Here is a 19,801-nt window from a genome sequence, read left to right as displayed (position 1 = left end):
TCCAGAATATATATACTTTATAGGGTCGGAAATGAAAAATGTAGAAATTACAAACGGAACACCTTTCTCACGAAGGTGAAGGGTATAAAAATACATAAAAATTAAATGGTGTTCATTCAATTTTTTTTTCTGAATCAGAACCTAAATTTTAATTTTTTAAGAAAAAACAAAACCACGTTTATTATTTGTATAAAATTGTATATTTATTTTTAATTAATAATAGCTGTGTTTTATCGCTATCGTTGGGTGTTATCACTTCACATTAATACAGAAATTCTAGATTATAATTTTGCACAATTTCTGTATAAAAATATAATATTAATTTCGCATTCTTTATTTGTATATTTCTCTATGATTAAAGTTAACTTGCATAATTTTACATGTTAAGTCTTAACGTATTGTATATAAATTTAAAATAAAATTAGTATGAAAATATCTATAAACGTTAACAAAAAAACACAGCTATTATACATATCGCTCATTTGCTGCAACAACGTCATAATTCAAAAAAAGTCGTTTCGAGAAAAACGGCTTTGAATGTTTTATAACATTTTACTATTTCTTAAATAAATTTTCAACAAATCATGCGATTTCAGAAATAAACCCTGATATTAATATCTTTCTAATCTGTATTTAAACCAAATTTGTACTTGTCAAATATACGAGAAAACATGAATTTTAATTTTGACGTTTACAATGAAAAAACACTCTCATACAAAAAAATAATTTACTTTTTTTAAAACTGATAAAACTATATGAAAGATTAAAGAACGGCGCATATTTTGTATAACTCAGTTCAAATCACCCGGATTTTGAGTTATGAAGTTGTTGCAGCAAATGAGCGATATATTTTTTTACGAGAAACAGTTATAAATTAGAATAATAATATGTATAACGAAAAAGAAAATGACAATCAATTGCAATATTGTCCCATTTATCACACGCTAAACGTTTTGCCATTCAATTTGTCTGAGTTGTACCCGACATACTCATTTGTAGTTTCTTTTCACATAATTTTTTAATGTGTATCTGATTCGTTGCTTCGGCCTGTCGCAATATCTTGCGTATGTCCGACAAACGTTTGTATTTATTTGCCAGCAAATAGGCCGATTTCAATTGTCCGATAAATATGTGCGAAGATATTCTCAACTCAACACTATTTATCTTTTTGGCTAAATTATCGAGTGCCGTTTTCACATCCGGTTCATGATTATTGGTGGCCGAATTAATGGCTACACTAAGGATTTCATCAATGTCGCGCGTACTAACGCCATTATTGCTGGTAATGCAATTCAAGAGTTTGTCGACATCATGTAGACGTTGATTACGGGCTAGGACCTTGGCGGTGGCAGCAAATATTTTAATCGGTGGTAGTTTATAATCTTGTATAATTCTGGAAGTGGATTTACAGTGTAAATTTGATCACTTTCAGTATTTAGTTGGATATATTTTACCTGTAGGCTAAGCCAAAACCTTCATCAATGTTTTTGCCACATAAAAGTATTAAAATGCAAATTTGTATTTTTTCCTGGACCCTATCGAACAGGGTTGGTAATGTTTTGTTGGAATCTATGCGTATCTGTAAAAAAGGAAATAAAACAAGTAAGAGAGCTATATTCGGCTGTGCCGAATCTTATATTCCCTTCACCTAATTATACTTAAAAATATTTTTATTTAAACAAAATTACATTGTTTTTAAATAGTTTTTTATTTTTTTTTCAAAATTTTTTTTTTTAATTTTTTAAAAATTATTTTTTTTTAATTTAAAAAAAAAACAAGTAAGAGAGCTATATTCGGCTGTGCCGAATCTTATTTACCCTTCAACAAATTATACATAAAAATATTTTTTTTTTAAATATTTTTATAAACAAAATTCAATTTTTTATTAAATTGTTTTAAAAATTTTTTATTTTCCAAATTGTTTTTAAAAAATGTTTTTTCCAAATTTTTTTTTTAATTTTTAAAAAAATTTTTTATGAAAAAAAAATCGGATTAAAAATATTTTTCCCGATTTTGAACCACTGTAGGTCCAACTTACTATAGCCTTAATAGGAGAGACGGGGGCACCTTTGAACACTCTTTGCTTTCAAGCCTCATAAAAATGTATGTTTTTGAATTATTGACTTTTTATATAATTTAACTAATATGTATGGAAATTAGTTTTAGTTTAAGTCTACAAGCAACTTATTTTTAGTTCGATTTATATATTTTTTTATTTGTTTAATGGATGAAGTCACTATGTTCAAATGTGCCCCCCATACGGGGCAGCTTTGAACGGCAATTTTTATCTTGTAGCGTTTATGTACAAAAATACCATAAACAGTTCTATTTTCTTTATATATAATAAATTCGATTTATTTATGACGAAAAACCATAAACATTAACATTTAAAAATAAAAATAAAAAACAATAAATTTATTTCACGAAAGAAAACACTCTTACAAAAAAATTTACAAAAATGGTCACCCAACTACATTCGGTCGACTACTGAAAAAACTAGAGAAAGTTGTTGACGTTGCTAGAAAACAAGGTTGCTATGTGAAAAACTCGATTAAGGGTCGGAAAAAATTTTTAACTGAGATTTTATTAACATTGTGCAAAGGTGCCCCCTCTCCCCTACATCGTTGCAATGGAGATATCCATATTGTCTATATTAATGACTTAGTAATCCAGATACAGCAACCGAGCCGGAAGAATTCAGGCTCGGGGGCTACGGAAAGTTGATTTCAACATACTGACGGACAGACGGAAATGGCTATATCGACTTCGCTATCTATAACGATCCAGAATATTTATACTTTGTGGGGTCGCAAATGTAAAATGTAGAAATTACAAACGGAATGACAAACTTACATGTATATACCCTTGCCACTCATGGCGAAGGGTATACAAAATTTTAGAAGAAGAATTTAAGACAAAAACAAATTTTTTGATGAAAAAAAAAAATCGGGTTAAAAAATATTTTTCCCGATTATGACCCATTGTAGGGCCAACTTACTATATATAGCCTTATTTGCAATGGAATTTGAAATATCTATCATTAGATATCCATATTGTCTATATTAATGACTTTGTAATTCAGATATACATAGATCAAAAATAAGGCAACAATCGAGGTTTTTTCCTTATATCTCAGCCATTTATGGGCCGATTTTTAAATAGCAACCGAGCCGGAAGAATTACCGATATATTGATGTATGAATCATGTATGTAAGTTAATTGGGGGCTACGAAAGTTGATTTCAACATACAGACGGACAGATGGACATGGCTATAACGACTTCGCTATCTATAACGATCCAGAATATATATACTTTGTGGGGTCGCAAATGAAAAATGTAGAAATTACAAACGGAATTTTTTTGTATAAATTTTACATTTGCATAATATATCTAGCCATTTATGGGAAAATTCTTCTGATTTTAAGTTTCAAAATTCTCAATTATATATCTGATATATTGATACCTCATGTGAGTCCGTAATATAGGTAACACACTGATAGACCACTCCAAGAGAGAGTGGTCATAGATATACATACATACATACATACATATATAATTTTTAAAATTAAACGTTATTCTAGAAACTTATCCACCTACCTGCTTTAAAAATTTCTCCGTTATCAAAACATCATCGCTACTATTTTCCACCTCACATTTCGCCAAAAACTTTGCCACATCCAACTGTTTCAAAATCGTATTTATATGTGAATTAAGCGAACGGGCATCCATTTGCATTTGCAAATTTCCACCACCCATAGAGGGGGTATTGCTGGCAGAACTTGATCTACGACTTGTGTTGCCGTTCTTTTGAGATGATGACGATGATTTACTCGCATTAAAGCTTATATTCTCCCATTTCGAAATCTCCAGTTCAGTTTGCAAGTGCAGATGGGCATTATGTAAATGCTGGGAATTGGTATGTTGTTGCTGGAAATTATCACAATTCATAGTGTAAAATTTGACACATGTCATAGAAGCTCTAATGGGATCATTTAACAGCAATTGTAATTGATAGAGAGAGTTAAGATGATTTTGTGTCTCTAAGTAACGGCAGGCCTGTAGCAATACCGTACGCCATAGTGACAAACGACTGTCAAACTCTTGCAAGTGGCTGACCAGTTGAGGCATTTGTCCGTTTTTCAATTGTTCGAGTAATATGTGCTGTATAAAAAGTTCAGGTTCTAGGTTTTGCAATATGAAATATTTCAAAGTGGCCATTATGTCATTGTGTTGCATAAGGAATTTTAAAACATCAGCATGAGATCCATAAGTTAAAACATAATAAACACATTCCTCAAAGCCGCGAGTTTTACGGAATAATATTTTACGTTTTATCGGGGTATCACTGTTTGTACTAATGCGTTTTAAAGAAGCCAATGTATTTAATATATTCAAGGCTGGTTCATGCATTCGCTTTACATAGGTTTCCTTACGTCTGGATAGCAATGACACTAAAGAAGTATTTGAACTTCGTATAATGGAAGCACGTTGCAAGGTTTCTGGTTGTGTCTTATTTAATGGTGTAGATTCGATTAATTTTAAAATTTCCTGCAACAGTGGAGGACCATGTTGTGGTCGGCGTATCAAGGTGATGTCATGATCTTTGGTTAGGCCCAAAATGTTGTCAAAGTTGCCATTTGTTGAGGGTATAAGTTTGGTGTTGAATATAACTTTACATATGGCGGTATTTGTGGTTTCATTAGTTAGTTTGGGCATACAGTGGTAAAATTTTTCACGGGCTGAACAAATTTGTAAATTGGAATTAATGTTAAAAATCAATATTTAAATTTATATTTACCCGTGTCATAGCATCCTACACGCAAACAGGACAAACCATGAGCGGCCATAACACCCGCTGTTGAAAATCCACATTTAAGATGGACTTCTAAAGCCAAATCCCAACGTTCGGCTTGCACCAATGAGTCGGCTAATTTACGTAAGCCATGATTATTTAGAGGATCCGGTGGTATAAGAGATTCACAGCCATTTTGTACCACTGATATTATAATTTCGGAATGTTCTCTTATAGTTTCAACTTCTGCTGGTGCACCGCGTACCTTTTGGAAAAAAAACAAGTAAGAGAGCTATATTCGGCTGTGCCGAATCTTACCCTTCACCAAATTATACTTAAAAATATTTTTTTTAAATAATTTTATTTATAAAATTAATTTTTTTTTAAATTCTTTTAGATTTTTTTTCCAAATTGTTTTTAAATTTTTTTTAAAAAAAAGTTTTTTCCAAATTTTTTTTTAATTTTTAAAAATAATTTAGGAGAAAAAATTTTGATGAAAAAAAAATTGGGGTTAAAAAATATTTTTCCCGATTTTCACCCATTGTAGGTCCAACTTACTATAGCCTTAAATATATCGTTGAAATGGACTTTGAAATATCTATCATTAGATATCCATATTGTCTATATTAATGACTTAGTAATCCAGATATAGATCAAAAATAGCCTAAAAATCGGTTTTTTACGTATATCTCAGCCATTTATGGGCCGATTTTGACGACAATATGGATATCTAATAGCGATTAGATATCCATATTGTCTATATTAATGAGTAATCCAGATATAGGTCAAAAATCGAGGTTGTCCTGGTTTTTTCCTCATATCTCAGCCATTTGTGGACCGATTTTGCTGATTTTAAATAGGAAACTTCACGAAAGCATGTCTTATAGAATTATTGAAGATTTGGACTTATTGAAGATATCTAGGGTCTTCAGAAAATTGATTTCAACAGACAGACAGACGGACATGGATTAATCGACTTCGCTATCTATAAGAATCCAGAATATATATACATAGACTTTATAAGGTCGGAAAATTATATTGTGGAAACAAACTCGTGAAAATTTTTAGAGATTTTGACCTATTGTCGGTCCGAATTTCTTTAATTTGTGGGTAAAGCTAAAAAAAATTGCAGTTACCTTTGCTGCCAACGCTAGACAGTTCATCATTTTTGCCACCAATTCATAGTCCACCTCTGGATTGGGAACAATCAACTTCTCCAATTTACGACAATGAAACAACAACAAGTCCACACACTTTTGCTTGCCCAAATGATAATCCAAAATCGATAGACACAACGCCACACTGGGTGCATGTTCATAGCAAAATTCTTCGCGTAATAGCTTATCATGTGTTATATTACCGCTCAATTTCCACTTGAAACGTTCGCCTGGCTTGGTACGCGATTTCACCGGAATATTCTCAACATCTTCGGCTTGAGCCGTTGAAGAGTCACGATTTGATTTACGCTGCTGATAATCCTCAGACACACGATGACAATCATTACAAATGCGTACATCAACATCCTCATAGAGTTCGGGTATACGCATACGATGGGTAGAGCAGGCAAAGCAAACGACTCGGCCACAACGACGACAATGATGGCGCCGCATTAGCATAGTAAAAGCAGCACGACGACAACACATACAGTGTGTGGCCTCCTCATCTCTGGTCCATTCGACTCGTGTGGGTGCCTGATGGGGCATTTGAAAAGCGCCACACAAAGAATCCAGCGATTGTTGCATGTCACAAGTACTTTGAGAACAAGGTTCCGAGGACGAAGACGTATCAGATATCTGATAATCCAAAGCTTTAGTTGCATAAATGCGCAACAAAAGATCTATGCAATCATTGGTAATGAAATGATCTTTTTGGTAGAGATTAAAATTAAGCAATATGAAAGCAGAGGCGTTTGTACTTTCCAACGAACCCAATTGAAAACTTGTCTTCAAGGGAGAATTGTTTTTGGCATGCAAATCATAGATATTGCCATTTTTATCAAAGCAAAAAGGGCATAATTTTTTCGAATCAGCCAAGTCAGTAGGCACCATCTCTCTGTTCAATTCTTTGCGCACAGCCTGCAAAACTTTAGTTAGAATCTCAAATTTGGCATTCATTATTAACTGTTCAACGATCAACAGTGGAAATTTTAATAAATTCCAAAATTGTTGTCGTATACTAGGTGTTAATTGTTCAAAAATTATTATAGAAATTTTATAATTTTTGTACATTTCTTTATCGCCAGACTTTGCTAAGCGTTCCAAGAAATTTATAGAATATTTTAACAAAATCATTGAACGAAACTTGTCCTTATTCGTGTCCAAGAAAGCAATACAATCAATTTCCGGAAATGTTTCTAAAATGTGCAGTAAGTATTCGTATGTATTTAAATGCATTTCTTGTGATTGTTGTTCATCGCTCATGTCGGTCAGGGCATTTAGAAGTATATTTAGGAAGTGTTTACGTTGAGGCTTAAAATTGTCGGCCAATTTAACAACCTTACACCATTCATAACACAATTTATAGAGATGTAATTGAAGCAGACGTTCAAATATGGTACTGGGAGTTTTCAAACCAAAATCATATGCCTGAGGCCAAGTTTCGAATTGCATTACTTCCGAAACTTTAGCATAGATAGTAATATCGATCAATGTTGCTTCCAATTGATGTCTTAAACTCTTAGGAATTTTCTGAACTGCTTCTCGATGTTGTAGCGTGGTTTCGATTAGTTCTTTGGCCAAGCGCGTTGTGGCTATTTTAGTGAAATTTTTGTGTATTAAATTCGCTCTGACACCAATGTCATGGATTCTTGGTGATAAGTAAATATTTTTGGCATCTTCTTGTATTAGATCCATGATCAAAGAGTCGATACGTTTCGATTTCATAATTTTGGGTTCTGTAAAAAAAGAGGGAGACAGAAAAAATATGGTGTTGAAAAGTTAAGCTAAACTAGTATTTTTGCTTAAGTTATATGTAATAGAAATATGTACTTCTGCATAATTTACTCACCTTGTATTCCAATATCAAGTTGCAATAATTCCAATTGTTCCTTTTTCGATTCAATCTTTTCCAATAGCTTCATATTAACATTATCACATCGCAAAGTAGCAATTATCTTATTGCCACCATACAGTGAAGACAATCTTGCAATTTCACTCATACACAAAATACGTTCCAAATATGTGGAATCTATATTGGTGTCATCTTTTGTAAAATGATCCTTATTGTTAATGCCTTTCAGCAAATACACCAACAGACGATTATAGTTGGCTATATAATTGAAAATTGTTGCTTGTTTTTGAGCAGTTAGTTGGCGTTTTTTCAAATCACATTTACCCACAATTTCCGGGCATATATTCAAAGCTATAACATGCACCAGATTTAAATTTAGAGCCGTAACAATGGCCTCAATTTCCAAAGGTGTCATATCACAGGTGAATATCAATTCACCCACCACATCACACGGATCAATTTTCAATAGTTCCTCTACATGATATTCACAATTGGGATCTCTTAGATGCACTAGTTTGGTCAGATGATGTACATAGTTGCAGAATCTTTGAAAATAATTACATTTTGATTCTAGATTCTGAAATTGTGGTAGTAAAGACTTTAAATCATCACAACGACTCAATTCGGCGTGTGTTTTATAGAATATTTCATCGAATATTTTTTCACGTGCCAATTCTACTGCTAATTTTTGAGGCCTCAAGGAGTAGGTGTTGTCACATAATAAATCTCTAACCGATTTACCATCCAACAAACGCATACAATCATTTAAGTTTTCCAATAAATTGAGAGGCCCTATATTTTTCGGTAATTGAGATTTTTCCATGGTTTCGACTTCCTTAAATGAGGATTGTATTGATTGATGACGTTTTATAACCATTAAAACACTGGTGATTATATCACGATTTAGGGGAAGATTTAATATTAAATCACAAATAATGACAGCATTTAAATTGCTTTCTTCGAATTGTGTTAGAAAGCGATATTGTGGATTATGTTTGTGTTTTTGTATTAATTCCTTAACGGCTTCAGTTTGTTTAATACGCTGAGACTGTGCAAAATTATCAATAACGCTTATAATTTTCGAAACTTCGAATCCTTTAGCGGCCACATTACGAATTTGTTCTACGGTGGCTAATGGTTCATTTGAGTTGCGTGTTTGTTTCTCTTGTCGCTGATAATTATCATAGATTACTGATAATTTCTGCTTGATATTTTGTTGTTGTTCAACATATTTCAATTCGGTGTGTAGTTGGGAATTTTGTAAATTGAAATTCTGAAAAGATTTTTTAGAATAATGTTTATCGCTAAATATTTATTATTTTTATAGCTATTTTTAATTCAACTAATATGGTTTGCAACATTTCTGATGTTCGCTTTTGCAAAAAAGTTGTGGAATGAACCTAAAACAGTGCACTATCATTACTATGAAAACTTTCCCTTATTGGGCGATAAATTTAAAATGAGAGCTATGACGTGAATTTGACCTAATTATAACCTTATTTTATTTATATTTAGTTTGTTTTAATATTGTATATTTCTGAATAATAAAAACAACTTTACTTATGTATATCATGTATAAACTACCCACCTCAATTATTTGCTTGGCATCATTAAAACTTTTCAAAGACAAAGCCAACACTGCTAAACGTTGCGGAGATTCCAATAGCTTTAGTACAATGCTTCGTTCCTCAGTAACATCTCTTTTACTCTTACAACTGTCCAAACGTTTTAACGGATCGATATTTGAAACGGAATTGGCTAAAGCATTTGCTCGAGCACGACACTGTTGCAGAGACAAGTCATCCTTCGGCCTGAGAATAGCACCACTAAAAGTAGCACGTCGTCGTTTTTTGGCTGCCTTGCGACGCGATAAACTGGTGTAATGACTATGATAATTTGTTTGTTTTTCTTCATCGTCACTTGATAGCCGATCTAAAGCATCAAAGTGATAGCAAACGAAATGTGGTAAATACTCAGGATCCAAATAAATCTCTACATTATTTATTTTTGCTTGATTTTGTGAAGTTTCCAGTTTCTCCAATAACGAATACTTCCACAAAATATCGGTTATATAGTCGACAATATCTTGGAAACGATGCTGATTATCTGTACAGGCATTTTTAAAATCAGCCGAGTGTAGTTTTTTGGTAACAAAAGTTTTTAAAAAGTTGTATAAATGGGCAAAAGCTTTAGATCTGCATATGAAACCAGTTTTAAAGTGCAATTTGGTTTTGATTTTCGTTTTACTGCTAGATTCAGGCAATACATCGTCATCGGTATAGGGAGTATCTGATGAAACCATTAGTTTGCTGGACATTTTACCACCATCCGTATTCTTTTGCAAATGTTCCCAGCGTAAATATGTAAACTTGAGTGTATCCTCTAAAATTTGACATAGCAATTCGAAATTTTTCATTTGTCTTAGCAAAGAATTTAATGTTTGTAGTTTTTGAGCATAAAACTCTTCACAAGCCTCAGAGGAAGGTGTCACAATTATCATAAACACACAGGCTAAAATAAAGTAGTGGCTCACCGTCTCCAATTCATAATCTTTAATGGAGTTAGTTAAAGAATTTTGCCACATATAATAGGAGTCTATAAAAGTTTTGGTTTCCTCGTAATTGTTTAAAAGCTTGTATTTATTTATAACTTCCAAATTGGACGATTTCAATAGTATATCCTGCACGGTAATGCAGCAGGACATGTCTTTAAACTTCTGCACATAATTTAAAACTACTGTTAAACGTTTAAAATCTTTGTAGAAATAATTATAAACTGGACGCAAGTCTTCTGTCGGCGTTTCCATATCAAAATATTCCAAACATTGCTGTACGTTGGGTAATTGACTAAGCAGTTGTGTGGTCATGGAAAATTCTTGTACTAATTTTAAAATAATTAAATTATTTCTCAGTTGTACATCTTGAATTACTTTAAAATCTGTTATTTGATTGGCAATCAATGTTAAAAAATGTGCCTTATTGTCTAGAGCCTGGTATAAAGTGTATTCTTTTGTACCCAAAGGATTTTGAAAATATTGCCATTGTGTCTCTTTGAGTAATTCCAAAATATCATGCATGGATTGTGTTGTTTCTCGACCAATCAGCGATAAATAAAATTCCCTATTCAGTTTGGCCTCCTCATGCAAACATTTTCGCAGTGGCTCTCTAAGTTGACCTTCTATGCCGTTTTGTAGAATTTCTTCAGGAATTTTATTAAGAAATTTCAGTATTTTGGCATTGAAACCATCTGCCGCAACACGATTTAGTAATTCTTCGAAAACTTTAAGGAGCACAGGTTTAATTTGGTATTTAAATTTCGTCCATTTTAATAGTAAAATGTCCAAAACTGGATAGGGTTTATTGAGCAAAAGATCACATATTTGTTTTTGATAACGGTGTATAGAGCTTTTTTCCAAGTGTAAACTTTCAAAATATAGCTGAAATGAGATAGGAGTTATTTATAATTTTTTGCATAAGTATATTTATTATAAAAGAAGTTTAAATTTATATTAAAAGGAGGCGGATATTGTGAAGAGTAGGTTATAGTTTCTATATATATTTTTCATTTGACTACCCAACAAATTAGCTACCTAATTGGTTACTTGACTAGCTATATAACTAGTTATTTTAACATTTTTGTGTCCTAGTTGGATACTAAAAGTGGATACAAATAATCTAAAAGACATCTCCAAATACTTAACCCAACCAGATATCAGCTACAATGAGACAGTCTAATAGTATGTATGTTTACCACAACTAATGAACAACTACTGAACCCAAGTGAGCTGTACGAGACGGAGGTTTTGGACGGCTGCCTGAAACCTAACCTATGTATGTTTTTAGTAGTTTACTCAATTTCAGGGAACTCACGTATTAGTTGCAGTAACCGGTCTCTTCGGCTACTACATGTTTAATACAATTCGACCAATTTTCCATATACCAGCTACAATAGGACAGTTAAATAATAAAATAAGCTTCAATTAAAAGTGATTTTGTATATTTTTATTACTGATAGCATAAAATCCTTATTCATAGTGTAACATATATTCATAATAAATTTATTAAATTATTAATTTTCTATGGAAATTTAGTTTTATAAAATTAAAAATTGATTATGTTGTCAAAAGCCTAATTCATGAGAATGTATTGTCATGTATTTTGTTATTGTATTACCCGTATGTGTCAAATAAGAATAATTTCCATTGATATTTCTCTCTCCTTCCGTTCTATGTGGCTATTCTATGAAACGAACTTACTCTATAACAAATGATTAATTTATCAATAAAAAATAAAAATGTTATTAAACAAAATTCTTAGTACATACACTTTAAATTTTAATATTTTTTATTGTAAATAACTTATTGCCGGTATAGGGCAAACATTTTGAATGGAGGAATTATAGCACTTCTTTCTACTTAAAATTAACATCTAAATATCGAAATAGTTCAGTATCAGTAACGTGGATTATATGAAGTACAGTTTTTCTATATATTCTGGAGGCGAAAAATCTTCCTTCTGGCCAAATGCCGGCTACTTTACGAATTTACGATTTTAGTGATTTAGGTATGTAAACGAGTTCCATATTTTCTAACGTTTTATGTTTTGTTTGCTGGGTAGTAATTTCCCCTATACATTTCTCTCAATGTTATCGATAACATAATTTTTATCAATTACATATGTCAAGTGATAACAGATAAATTGTATACAAATTTCCAAATCAATTTAACTCTTAAAAACTTGTATACAGTACAAAGTCCTCTAAATAATTCACTTTAAGGCCAACGTTAAGACGACCCTGTATATTCAATTGATTGATAAAACAAACCTGTATAAATTCTTGTTCCTCCTTGGACAGCAATAGCAAGTAGTGCTTTTCCAAATTCTCCATCTTAGCTAAATTATTTCATGGATGAGCGAATATTTTATTTTACTCTACTAATTATATTTGATTCGAGATAAGGCCACCAACCCACTTTACATCAAAACAAAGGAAAGTATTTGAAAAGTTTACAACACATTTTCCCTTTTAAGATCTTAAATATTCCTTAGTTCACACATATTTTGTTAAATTTATGGAACCTTTTTGTTTAGTTAATTAATTAAATTAAAATCACGGCTAAAAACACAAAAATATTTTTTTATTTTTCAATGTAATCTCCAAAGAACAAGTAATCTCTATCTACATGAAAATAACAAAAACTACAGGCATCAGCTGTGCTTTGTTATTACTGTGATGATGTTGTTGTAGTATTTGTTTACATTCATTTGAATAATGGAACATGCCAGACAGTTAACGCAATGTGACAGCAGCCAAGCTCTATTAAATTTATTTTGATAAATTTAATATGTTAAGCTAATTAAATTAAATAACATTAAAAAATAATAGAATTATAAAAATACTTTTTGATGTCAGTTTCCCAGTATTAATATTAATTAAAAATATAAATAAATTACTTGTCAAAAGTAGGTGTTTTTTCTATAAATTAAAGTGGCAATACTGTACCACTGTCAGGTTTACGATTACTTCTACAAAGTTGTTAAAAAAAAAGTTAAGGGAATTTCCATTTAATTTTTATTTCTACTATTCGAAACTAGTTAAAATAAAGAATATTATTACTTTAATAGAATTCCTATTAATTTATTAAGTGCCAGCTCAAAAATGCATCAGGCATATCATGTCCATTCAATATTGAAACAAGGAGTTCACATTGAATCAATAGCCGCCTATGGTAAGTGTTTTTGTCATAAAGGGATTTATTAACTAATTTCATTATTTTTTTTTTAGATAACAATGTGATTTTGGGTACACGTAGTGGCCAATTGATAATGTACTCGGTGGATAAAAATGGTGCCGTCGATATGCTTATGTTCAGCAAGAATTTCAGCAAAAAGTCCATAGTTCAAATGGAGGTGATTGCTGAAGAGAATCTGCTATTTGTATTGACCGATGGCATGATACATGTTTGCGATATAAGTCGCACGGAGAATAACTTTACTTTTATACATAGTTCTCAGTTCACAAAGGGATGTAGTTTGTTTACATTGGATGCACAGGTAAGAACGATTACATCGATTTTGAATTTCTAAAGGTGGTCTTCTTTCGATAGCAGTGGATCGAGAGTTTTATAAAATATTATTTGAAATTTGCATATCCTTGCTGTGCATAAAAACGGTTATATGTTTTAATAACTATCCAAGTGAAAAATTAAATATAAACCGTGTGAAACAATATACTATTTCTTCAAAATTAATTTAGATATTCGAAAGTAATGTGATAATTAAATGGAGTATAATTATCAATCGGTCAAATATTTGTTAAATTTTCAATACCCACTATCTTAGATTTTCATGAAAATTAGTTTTTAATGGAACATCTGTGGTATACATATCAAAGCAAAAAATATATTCTTACTAAATCAGACATATATTTTTTAACACTTCATGTTAAGAAAGACCTTAAGGTATCTAAATTAGGATTACTTTTATATCTTCCAAATGGAAGCTAATCCAATTCGAATATTGAACTGAATAATTTACACGATTTGCTCCTGAAAGCTTGTGTTATCTAATGAATGTAGATTTACAAAATCCGTATTCTAAATATGAAATTTAATTTGAATAGAAAAAGATTTAAGCGTTTTAATAATGAAAACCTTCAACGCCAACAGAGATATTCGAAATTAATATGATTCTTAAATCGAAGATAATACTTTTAATCGGTGGAATATTTTATTAAGTTACACAACTATGTATATCCAAATTGTATTTTCATACATACACTTCGCGATTTATGACGAGGTGTAATATGGCAGAATTGTCCTTATATGTACTTAAAAATTATACATAGAAATTAATGTATTTTAATGACATTTTCATTTTAGACCACAAAAACTACCACGGGCAAAACAGAAACTGTCATTCGCGTTTGCTGCGCTATTAAGAGACGTTTACAATTCTTTTATTGGAAATTGAATATATTGGCTTCACCGGAATTTTTCATTGACCTTAAAGATGTTCCCAAGGCTTTGTGTTGGGTACAAGATCTCATTTGTATTGGCTATAAGGATGAATATGTCATATACAATGTAAGTAATAAAAATAATGTATCTTATTAAAATACATTAATACAAAATAATAATTTCTTTGCAGATAAAATTCAATAAAACTGAAAAACATGATCTTATTGTCACCTCTTCGTCACATAATTTGGACCCCTCCATATGTCTTCTCAAAGATGACATTTTGTGTATTTCTAAAGATGAATATCTAGTGGCAATTAATCTTCAAAACTATAAAGAACGTAAAGATGACAAAACAAAAGTACAAGGTTCCTTGGACCCAGTGGGTGCCAAAGGTAAAACCGCTCTAAAACCCATGATGTGGGGCAGTCCATTGTTGGGTTTAGTTTGGGATGAACCATTTGTTGTGGGTCGTGTTGCTAGCGGCATAGAAGTGCGTTGCTTAGATGCCAATGGTTTGGACAAAGATACACTGGTACAGTCTATACCAGAGCTAAACAAAACAAAACATCTAGTGCGTTCAGCTAAAGGTACAATATTTGCCGCTGCAATTTCCGAATTATGGTGCATAAGACTGGTAGATATTACCACTCAAAGGCAACAATTGTTGCAACAAAAAAGATATCAATTGGCTATTGAATTAACGGTAATAAATTATAAATATTTTTTTACTATTAATAGATTTAATCATTTTGTAACTTATGACAGAATATTTCCGATGAACCAGAACTGTCCAAGGCTGAAACTATACGCCAGATTCATATGAGTTATGCCAAAGAGTTATTTGCCTTGAAGCAATTTTCTGCTGCCATGACTGAATTTGAAAAAGCCCAAGCAAATCCTTATGATGTCATACGTCTTTTTCCCAATTTACTGCATGATCAATCGAAAACCATTACAACAGATAGCTTTGATGCAGTGGTTCCTACAGCAGCCATGCTGCAATTGGAAGATAAAGATTTAGAAAATGCTCTCTTGGCTTTAATCGAGTTCTTGGCATTGGCTCGCCAAAAGGAGGTTGTAAAACTACGCGACACCAAAAGTACTTCGAAATCATTATTGTCCATTATTGATACCACCTTATTGAAATGCTACTTGCAAACCAATGACTCTTTAATTGCTCCATTGCTGCGCCTAAATCAATGTCATTTAGAGGAATCGGAGAAAACTTTACTAAAACATGACAAAATCTCCGAACTAATTATTCTGTATCAAACAAATGGCAAACACAAAAAGGCTTTAGAACTCTTACAATCTCAAGCCACTAAGGAAGGTTCAAGTCTGTATGGTTACGAAAGAACCATACGTTATTTACAACAACTGGGTGCCTCTCATTGGCCTTTGATAATGGAGTTTTCAGATTGGGTCTTAAAAGCCAATCCCGAACAGGGTTTGAGAATTTTTACCGAAAATTTTATAGAAGTTGAAAATTTGCCTCGCGCAGCAGTATTGGATTATCTATTAACTCACCACAAGACAATGGTTATACCATATTTGGAACATGTTATTAATGTATGGCAGGATACAAACACGTTTATACATAATATTCTTATTAAGCAGTATCGTGAAAAGTTGGAAAACATAATGAGAGATTTGGAAAATGAAGGTTCAAATCAGAAAAAAGAACTGAACGAAGAACTCCAAGAATACCGTAACAAATTATATGATTTACTGCAAAATTCTACCAACTATTCACCAGATGTGGTTCTAAAAGATTTTCCCACTAACATACTGTTGGAGGAGCGAGCTTTAATCTTGGGACGTTTAAAGAAACACGAAAAAGTTTTAGCCATTTACATACAAATATTGGGAGACGTAGGGAAGGCTTCTAAATATTGTGAAGAAAATTATGAAGATGATCATGATATATTTTTTACCTTGCTAAAAACCATACTTAACCCACTACAGCAACCTCCTTATGAAAATGTTGAACTTCACAAAGATTTCCTAAAGCCCAATCATGATATTGTTTTGGAAATACTAAATAAATACGCTTTAAAAATAGAACCTAGCAAAATATGGCCGGTAAGTGATTTCTGATTTTTTCTAATTTGATATTTTTATAATTCTATTGTTCTTTTAGTATTTGCCCAAAGATTTGCCAGTTTATCGCATACAAAACTATTTAGATACGGTTTTGCGCCAACAAATGGCCACACGTAGTCAGTTGGAAATTAAAAAGGGCTTACTAGAGGCCCGGCTAAAACGTTGCACTGAATTGGTGTTGGAACAACAGAGCATACACTTTGAATTGACCGAATTTAGTGTTTGTCCCGAATGCAAAAAACGTTTTGCCAATCAAAGTGCCTTTGTGCGTTATCCCAACGGAGATGTGGTGCATCTATCGTGCCATGATAAGAGAGTAATGGCTGCTAATTTATTTGGCAATTGATTGTGTTTCCCACTTAATCTATTATACTTAATTGTTACATTAACTTTATTCTTTAGATTTATTAAGTTTCCAAACAAATATTCATTTGAATAACTATAATATTTAAAATATATATTTACTATGTACAGAAAATAAACCATATTTATACTGCTAAATAAATGTTTTCTTGAGGAAACAAAATTCATTAAAATTTTTTTTCAAGATATACATTTTTAAGTGCGCATTTTTTGAGGTATAATCCAAGATATCTGCGATTTTTAATTTTAAATTCGAATTTTAAATTCTAAAATTAATTTTCACCTGCTCTCGTTGTTCTAGGAATTATAGATATTCAGACTTTTTGTGTAAGACGTTGGCGTTTTACATCGACAGTTTTATACTAGATTAAAGAAACAGGTTGCATATATCTTTAATCTAGTACGAAAATGTCGATATCATAAAACCCTAACACCTTACACCTTCTTGTTGCTGAATTAACTCGGGTCATAACTGTGCGTAGAACCGGCTGTCGTGGGAATATATATTTTTCGTTATGAATTTTTTTGATGCAGAACTTTATTGTGAACAAACATTGATTGCGTTTTATATTTCAAATAAACTTCCTCTGCGTAAACATTACTGGCAAAACGCCAAGTATTTAGAAAATCGTTAAGGTCAAAACTAATAAAACAGTTTATACACTTTTTTAAACTTTACAAATCAAACATTGAGAATAATATTACTTTTTAGGTCGTCCTGCTGTCTTTTTACCACCCGATGATTGTTTATCTTTATTTGTTTTACTAGATACCAAAGGATGTAATTCATCGGTGGGAGCATCTGGTAAAGTTATATCGTAATTATTCATTTTTCTCTTTTTTGCCGACACATCACCATAATCATGCATTGTAGCCGAATCATTATCCTTAGATGTATTACCATCCAAACCGTCTTGTACTGCCCAACCATCTTCGGGGTCTTCAACCTCGGGAGCCATAGGTAAAAATTGTAAGGCATTTTCGTCTTCTACCTCTTCGTCGGAAGAACAAAACGCAGCCACTGGTTCAGCTTTTTGTACATCAACTTCAATTTCCTCGTCCTGTTTGGCATCAGCATTTAAATCCAGAGATTTATCCTCATCTGTTATATCAAATTCTGATTCACGTTCTTCGTATTCAACATTTTCATCGAGTTCCTTGAAATCTGGAGCAAAAGCAGACCAGTTTTCTACTTGATTTTGAGCCCAAATTGATACCAAGCCAGAACTAATGCTTGCAATAATAGGACGTACTGGATGCCAGACTACATCCAGTAATAATTCACCTTTAGTGCCATGAAGAATTTTCACTAAATTTCCTATAGATTTTTCCCATATATATAAAGCATGTTGTCGAGCACTGCCGGCACATATATATTCACCATCACCCGAAAAACAGCATTTTTTCCAAGTAGTTTTATTTACTAAATCCTGAAGTTTTTGTATAGGTTCGGGTTCACCGTCTTTACCCAATGACAGTACTTCTTTTGAGTCGTAGACACGTATAACTCGATCAGAGGTATTAATTAGAAAACCATCTCCACGCCGGGCAAATTCTATGCTCTTTACAGCTGTGGCACTGGAAGTACCAACAATAATACGAAAACTGGCTATTATTTCTAAGCTTTCAACATCCAGCACTAATATTTTACCCTTGGCATTACCCGTGTAAATATGTTTACCTCTTCTATCAAACGAAGCCACTATGTTAAGATCTCCATCTGAATCAAGAGGCAAACATTTGTGGGCATCTCCAATTTTCACCAGCACCGCAGCATAACGCATGGGACATACAAGAAATCTTTTATCATTGCGCGGATCAAATTGAACTTTTAATATAGGCGAAGGAAATCTATATTTGTGTTCACATTCACCCGACAGAACATCCCAAATGCACACGTTGTTGTCAGTAGAGGCTGAGAGTAATTTGTGGCCATTTCGTGTCCAGCTCAAACTGCACACTGGATGAACATGTGCTGATATAATTTTGGCAATGCCACGAGTTAGAAAATCCCACACCACGATGCGTCCATCATTACAGCCTACCGCCAAGAGAGTGCCATATTTGTTAAATGCACAGGTTACCGCCAATGAGATACAGTCAAGAGAACCATCAAATTCTTCCGGATAGTTCTGACCAAATGATTCCAATAGTTCTAAATTCATGACATGTATGTTAACTAGTCACAACAGATGCAAAGGATATTTCTATAGGATTTTGGAAGTTTAAATATTTTTTAGCCTGGAAACTCGGTGTTATTAAAAATTGTAAACAAATAAATCTCCTTCTTCTTCTTCTAATTTAAGGGCTGCCAAGATTATCTATTTCACATAAAACGGGAAATTTATTTATAGAGTTGCCAGAAAATTTAATAGTTGATTTTTTATTTCAAGGCAACACATTTTATTTAAAGATTATCCATTTTCTTATGATAAAGAATTTACGTAATGTTGTTGTTGTAGCAGCAGTGATTGCTGAGTTGACTCGGGTGATTCCGGTGCATAGAACCGGCTGTCGTGGGAATGTACGTAATGCTAATTAGGATTACTTCGGTAACGATAGTTTAGCGGTA

The 19,801-nt window shown here is 32.3% G+C and overlaps 3 protein-coding genes across 3 annotated transcripts; 1 reads left to right on the top strand and 2 right to left on the bottom strand.

The window, feature by feature from the left end:
* Positions 1-177: 177 nt before the first annotated feature.
* On the bottom strand, positions 178-12,837 carry Sptz (Spastizin). The gene is made up of 8 exons (XM_065509408.1): positions 12,627-12,837; positions 9,391-11,238; positions 7,800-9,075; positions 5,930-7,686; positions 4,800-5,058; positions 3,599-4,740; positions 1,455-1,579; positions 178-1,393 (listed from the first exon to the last, which is right to left on the bottom strand). The coding sequence occupies exons 1-8, from the start codon at positions 12,687-12,689 to the stop codon at positions 961-963; spliced, it is 6,903 nt and encodes a 2,300-aa protein (XP_065365480.1). The 5' UTR covers positions 12,690-12,837; the 3' UTR covers positions 178-960.
* Positions 12,838-13,373: 536 nt separating this feature from the next.
* Vps39 (vacuolar protein sorting 39) lies at positions 13,374-17,392 on the top strand. The gene is made up of 6 exons (XM_065509402.1): positions 13,374-13,530; positions 13,587-13,855; positions 14,683-14,886; positions 14,951-15,466; positions 15,529-16,845; positions 16,904-17,392. Exons 1-6 carry the CDS (start codon positions 13,461-13,463, stop codon positions 17,210-17,212), a joined length of 2,685 nt encoding a protein of 894 aa, XP_065365474.1. The 5' UTR covers positions 13,374-13,460; the 3' UTR covers positions 17,213-17,392.
* Positions 17,393-17,860: 468 nt separating this feature from the next.
* Positions 17,861-19,502, bottom strand: Rbbp5 (retinoblastoma binding protein 5). The gene has a single exon (XM_065509393.1). It carries the CDS (start codon positions 19,392-19,394, stop codon positions 17,931-17,933), a length of 1,464 nt encoding a protein of 487 aa, XP_065365465.1. The 5' UTR covers positions 19,395-19,502; the 3' UTR covers positions 17,861-17,930.
* Positions 19,503-19,801: the final 299 nt, after the last annotated feature.

This window comes from Calliphora vicina, chromosome 1, assembly GCF_958450345.1.
Source record: "Calliphora vicina chromosome 1, idCalVici1.1, whole genome shotgun sequence".
Lineage (NCBI taxonomy): Eukaryota > Metazoa > Arthropoda > Insecta > Diptera > Calliphoridae > Calliphora > Calliphora vicina.
The sequence above is the reverse complement of the archived record's forward strand: the minus strand, read 5'-3'. Positions and strand labels throughout refer to the sequence as shown.

Coding starts and splice junctions, on each gene's coding strand:
- Sptz (XM_065509408.1), bottom strand. CDS start 12,689: ATGGAGAATTTGGAAAAGCACTACTTGCTATTGCTGTCCAAGGAGGAA. Junction 9,076..9,390: donor ATGCCAAGCAAATAATTGAG/GTGGGTAGTTTA, acceptor AAATCTTTTCAG/AATTTCAATTTACAAAATTC. Junction 1,394..1,454: donor GGTTTTGGCTTAGCCTACAG/GTAAAATATATC, acceptor ATCCACTTCCAG/AATTATACAAGATTATAAAC.
- Rbbp5 (XM_065509393.1), bottom strand. CDS start 19,394: ATGAATTTAGAACTATTGGAATCATTTGGTCAGAACTATCCGGAAGAA.
- Vps39 (XM_065509402.1), top strand. CDS start 13,461: ATGCATCAGGCATATCATGTCCATTCAATATTGAAACAAGGAGTTCAC. Junction 13,856..14,682: donor TGTTTACATTGGATGCACAG/GTAAGAACGATT, acceptor TTTTCATTTTAG/ACCACAAAAACTACCACGGG. Junction 14,887..14,950: donor ATGAATATGTCATATACAAT/GTAAGTAATAAA, acceptor ATTTCTTTGCAG/ATAAAATTCAATAAAACTGA.